The sequence below is a fragment of the Nyctereutes procyonoides genome, unplaced genomic scaffold, assembly GCF_905146905.1.
Source record: "Nyctereutes procyonoides isolate TBG_1078 unplaced genomic scaffold, NYPRO_anot_genome, whole genome shotgun sequence".
Taxonomy (NCBI): domain Eukaryota; kingdom Metazoa; phylum Chordata; class Mammalia; order Carnivora; family Canidae; genus Nyctereutes; species Nyctereutes procyonoides.
The window spans coordinates 34,789,532-34,795,531 of NW_026575121.1; the positions used below are offsets into that span (position 1 = coordinate 34,789,532).

The window sequence follows — 6,000 nt, forward strand, 5'->3', positions numbered from 1 at the left end:
TACATTATAGGTATTTGACAAATGTATGATGCCATATATCCATCATTTCTCTCTGCCCCTTTTTGAAAATTCTTCCTCTCTCCTTTAATTCCTTCAACTAATTACCTGTTGACTTGTAATTAGCCCTGACTTTAACAAAGTAGAAGTATCAAGTGTAAATAAAAGTGCAAAGTCTGCAACAGACTAACTCAAATGTTTATGTAAGAGAGAAACAACAGAGACAATTCCCATATTGCATAATAAAAAGCATTTCCCTGGAAACACAATAAAGGCAGGCAACTTAACAGTTTTGGACAGCTCAGAAGTTAATGTTTTCATTAGTTTGAAAGATTAGGGTATATGCTAGGAAGTGCAAATATTATCTATTATTCACCAGGGGTATGTTTGTTCCTCAGAGGAGAGGTGGGAGCTGCACTTGGAGGGATATGCAGTAGTCTGGTAATGAAAGGTATTAAATGCTATGTTCAAAGTTAGAAAATTGGCCAAAGTTAACACTGCTTCAGGCAATTGGCTGGTGATTTGACAAAGAAAAATAAATGTTAGGTTGTTACAAATGTCAAAGGAGAAAAGAAGGGGGGGGGCAGTGTTTTCCCAAATATTAAAAAAGAAAATCTCAAACTAAAGCATGACAACACACAAACATTTTTGAGAATTTAATAAATGTAGACAAAATGTAGAATTCAATTGAAGTGCCTGGTTTTCTATATAAAACTTGAGAATTCTGACAATCTACTGAGAATGTCATCTTTCTTTCTTTCTTTCTTTCTTTCTTTCTTTCTTTCTTTCTTTCTTTCTTTCTTTCTTTCTTTCTTTCTTTCAGGTTTTATTTATCATGAGAGACACAGAGAGAAGCGGAGATATAGGCAGAGAGAAGCGGAGATATAGAAAGAGAGAGAAGTAGGCTCCCTGTGGGGAGCCTGATGCAGGACTGGACCCCAGGACCCTGCTATCACACCCTGAGCCAAAGGCAGATGTGCAACCACTGAGTCACCCAGGTGTCCTGACATTTCTAATAACATAGCGATATTGTTTTCTACTATGTTAATAAGAATCTTAGAAATAATTAGTATTATATAGATACTTCCTGTTAAAATTTATAATACATTTAACGACCTTTTCAAGTACACCTAGATCCTTGTATTTCATGTCAGTTTGAGGGAAATTTCTATTCACTTCCCTCAGATTTCGTCATGAAGCGTTTTGTTCCAATCAGCCCCTTCTTTATTGCACTTTATGCTAAATCTTTCTACTTCCTGACCTGATTGGTGTGTGTCGTATATTGTTTCATGTTCCTCTGGATGAACCCAATCTAATGAATAGCTACAAACAACAGAGTTATTTTTCTCTTTTGTTTTTCCTCTACTCCACTCTACTTTTAGGAAAACTCGAAATATATCCAACTTTCTACATTAATATTTTCCTAAGAAAGGCTGTTTTAAGCTTCAGGGTAGAAGTAGATATTCAGATACTCAGATGTGAAAACCCTTTCAAATGTGGAACCACTTTCTCCAATTAGCCTGCAAACTATGGCAGAATATGCTACCCAAAATATACCAGGTTGGCATAAGGATTATTTTAAGAAAAAAGCACTTGAGAATCAGCAGGTACAGGAAGGTCATTCTAATTTCCTTTTCTGTCTGAAACCAGGAGATAAAAACTCCTTGTGAAAGGTGCCCTCCCTCTACCAAGAGAAAAGAAACATTGTTTGACAGGGAGGCAGAAACAAGAGAGAATTCTGTACAAATAGACCTCTTTAAAATAATTCTTATCTTGCTCTAGTCTCCCCACATAGTTGCATTACTTTTCCATAACTGCTTTTCTTTGTTCCATCTAGTATAAAAGAGTCTATCTTTTTTTTTTGAAGGGTTTTTTTTGTTTGTTTAATACATCTGAAAAGAATGCATATACAAAGAATTGAGACATGAGAAAGCATTGGTTCAACACTAATGAATCTACAATAATTAGGATTTGGGGAAGGGGGAGAAGATTACCTAAATATTTTTAAAAATTGGAAACTGCAACCAAAATAAGTGGATAATATCCTTATTAACACTTATGAAGAGTCTTCATAAGACTCCATGATTTTTTATTAAATTAGAGAGCCTTAACTAGCTACTCTAGGGTTCCTCATATGCAAAACAAAAATAAGAGGATTCCCCTGACCAGTCCCCATGTTGTTAAATGTTCTCCCCACCCTCACCCCTACCCCCAGCTTCTTCATGAAGCAGGTCTCCATCCTCCCAACTTAAAAGAGGATGTGCATCATTCCATAGACATCTGTCTCCTAGCGCCACCTCTCACATTTCTTTGATTCACCAGGTCTTCATTTGTGTTCTAGGAACACTGTTATCATACACTATTAAGCTGGACATCTATGCTAAGCATATAAGACAATGACTGACAGGGAAAAAAATGTTTTTTAATTACATACTCAATCCATTTGGTGTATTTCAAAAGGTGCAAAGAGTCTATCTTATGAAAGCTCTTCTATCACATTGAATTTAAATCTGCATGTTGTTCTGTTGATCTTTCTTATGTCAATTTAATTCTTAGGTCCAATGAAAAAATCAAAAAGGGTAGAGGGAAGATCTTGACTCCCTTACATCTATCAGAACAAGGCAGGCATTTACGTTTCTATTTGCCTAACGCACTATCTCTCTCCTCTTTGAGGCTAGGGAGAAAAACAAAGGATTGTTAGCCACTCTATTATATAATATTTTTGGTGTGCTAATCTAACATAAATTACTCTTTTGAGAATTTTTAGAGAGAATACCCTATGTTAGAATTTTGAGTGTATTCTTGAATTCCCATAGTTTCATTCATTTAACTGTTGACCTTGACATTATTTAGATGGGATAATGGAATATTTAAACATATATTTATGTAGACAGACTCAACTAATTATATTAACTTTTCTTCTTGAAACTAGCATAGATGAAATTTTAAAACAGTGACAATAAGTCCTATCAAAATGAGAAACTAAATTTATATTTAGGATGTGGCTTTATGAAATATTTTATGTAGCGATATAGATACATAACTTCAGATCCAGACAGATCCTTGGGAAACAGTCAAAAATCACCTAGATGTAATTTGAATACAGTAGGAATTGTGACCTAATAAGAGAAAATGAAAGAGAGAGAGTGAAAGAGAGAGAGAGATAGATATGGGGGTAGTGGGAGAGAGTGTTTAATCAAATCATAAAGTAGAAACAGGTTCCTGCAGAATTGTGTAAAAATGTAAAATCTGATAGAATTATACCAAAATGTTACTAGGGCAAAATAGGAACCTTTAATTTCTAACCCTGGTAAATATAACATTGTCCAGATGGTAAAGGTTGGTAAATATTGTTTTAGCATGCATGTGTGGGGAGAAATTTAGACATGTTTATCTCCCTAGCTCAAATATGACTAAGATACTGACATGACTTGAACACAAAAATATGAACAATGAGAACCCAATTGTGGTCCCAGTTTAACAACAATAAGAAGTTGGTCACTCTGTGTGTATGTGTATGACAGTTATCACCCTAAACTAAAATTATCTAGCAAATAAGTGACCTTAGTAACCTCAGCTCTTAACCTCAGTTCACTTTGTTAATTCCAGTTTACTTGGAATATTGTAATTATATCATTAAGGTTAAGATATTTTTAACTCTGGAAAGGTTTAGAATAAAATATAGAGATGATGATATAAATCATAGATACATTAATGATATACTTTTGGTTAGGGATAATATGTGTATTTGGAATAAAAGTATAATGATTAAAATAATTACATATCTTAGAGACTTGAAAAATTTAGTTTAGCTGTTTTATTAAAATGTGTAATTGAGGGAACCCTGGGTGGCGCAGTGGTTTAGTGCCTGCCTTTGGCCCAGGGCACGATCCTGGAGACCCGGGATCGAATCCCACGTCAGGCTCCCGGTGCATGGAGCCTGCTTCTCCCTCTGCCTGTGTCTCTGCCTCTCTCTCTCTCTCTCTCTCTCTCTCTCTCTCTCTCTGTGTGTGACTATCATAAATAAATTTAAAAAAATGTGTAATTGAGTGATAGATTTTACACTTCATATTTTATTTTAAAGTTTAATTAAGGAGCACCTGAGTGGCTTAGTTAGTTAATCATCCTGCTCTTGATTTTGGCTCAGGTCATGATCTTGTGATTGTAAGAGCAAGCACTGGATCTGGCTGTGTGCTAGGGTGGAGCCTACTTAAGATTCTCTCTCGCTCCCTCTTCCTTTGCCCCATCTCACTCCCTCAAGCTCTCCCTTTTTTTCTCTCTCTCTCAAAAAAAAAAATTATTTTTTTAAGTTATATGAAAATTTTAATCCCTGCAAGCAACACTGGAATGTTGAAGACAACTTGAAAATCTTTCTAAATTTACTATATTAAATTTACTGTTATGGATTAAATAATTAGGATTAAAGTACCAGTCACTGAGATTTTAAGAGAATTTTATGTTGATTAAAATAAATATAAGGTGCTCCTGAAGCCACCACCTCTGCTGGAGGCCACATCGGGACCCACGCTGGAACCATGTTTCCAACCAGTATGACAATGACGTCACTGTTTGGAGCCCTCAGAGCAGGATTCATCACATTGAATATGCAATGGAAGCTGTCAAACAAGGTTCAGCCACAGTTGGTCTGAAATCAAAAACCCAGGCAGTGTTGGTTGCATTGAAGATAGCACAGTCAGAGCTTGCAGCTCATCAGAAGAAAATTCTCCATGTTGATAACCATATTGGTATCTCAATTGCGGGACTTACTGCTGATGCTAGACTGTTATGTAATTTTATGCACCAGGAGTGTTTGGATTCCAGATTTGTATTTGACAGACCTCTTCCTGTGTCTTGTCTTGTATCTCTAATTGGAAGCAAGACCCAGATACCAACACAACGGTATGGCCGGAGACCATATGGTGTTGGACTGCTTATTGCTAGTTATGATATGGGCCCTCACATTTCCCAAACCTGTCCATCTGCCAACTATTTTGACTGTAGAGCCATGTCCATTGGAGCCCGTTCTCAATCAGCTCGTACTTACTTGGAGGGACATATGTCTGGGTTTATGGAGTGCAATTTGAATGAACTGGTTAAACATGGTCTGCGTGCCTTACGAGAGACACTTCCTACAGAACAGGACCTAACTACAAAGAATGTTTCCATTGGAATTGTTGGTAAAGACTTGGAGTTTACGATTTATGATGATGATGATGTATCTCCATTCCTGGAAGGTCTTGAAGAAAGACCACAGAGAAAGGCACAGCCTGCTCAACCTGCTGATGAACCTGCAGAAAAGGCTGATGAACCAACGGAGCATTAAGTCACAAACCAGTCTATATGTGTATTATCAAATATGTAAGAATGCAGGAGCCCTTACTGATGACAGTAATCTATACTTTGAACCAAAAGATGCAGCGTGGTCTTCTGGTATGTTTTAAGAATCGGTCCAGATGTGTTTTTCCCAAGTAACTTGTCTGAACCATATAATGGTGTGCATTTTTCTTTGAGAGGATCTATATAATCATTTTCTAGAAAATATAGTTATCTGTACTAATGTTTTTATATGAAGAACATAGTGTCTTTGTGGTTTTAAAGACAACTGTGAAATAAAATTGTTTCACCTGCAAAATAAATAAATAAACAAACAAACAAACAAATAAATAAATAAATAAAAGTTCCTGATTCTATCAGAGTAAATTGTAGTACTTTACTCCTTTAGAGAGTACCTTATAATTTTTTTTTCTTTCTTTTCCTTTAAAATTATGTTTTATTAGGCTAAAGTCTTTAATTTGTATACTTAGAGAACACACTGAAACTATCAGAACTCCAATTACATCATCTTTAAAATGAGACTCTTAAATCAGATGATTTTTAAATGACCCTGCACTAAATGTCAGAAGCAAACAAAAACATGAAGACTATAATTCAAAGACTTAAATCTGTTAAGGGACATTCTTTTTTTTTTAATTGTAAAATTATATTCTTACACATGGCTAAGGA

General features: G+C 35.5%; 1 protein-coding gene across 1 annotated transcript in view; it reads left to right on the plus strand.

Moving 5' to 3' along the window:
• The window catches only part of LOC129516469 (proteasome subunit alpha type-1-like), a 38,696-nt gene extending 33,276 nt beyond the window's left edge, over positions 1-5,420 (plus strand). The window contains exon 2 of the mRNA XM_055335877.1: positions 4,489-5,420. Within this exon, the coding sequence (XP_055191852.1) occupies positions 4,489-5,320 (832 nt within the window). The 3' untranslated portion in view covers positions 5,321-5,420. The remainder of the gene's footprint in view (positions 1-4,488) is intronic.
• Positions 5,421-6,000: the final 580 nt, after the last annotated feature.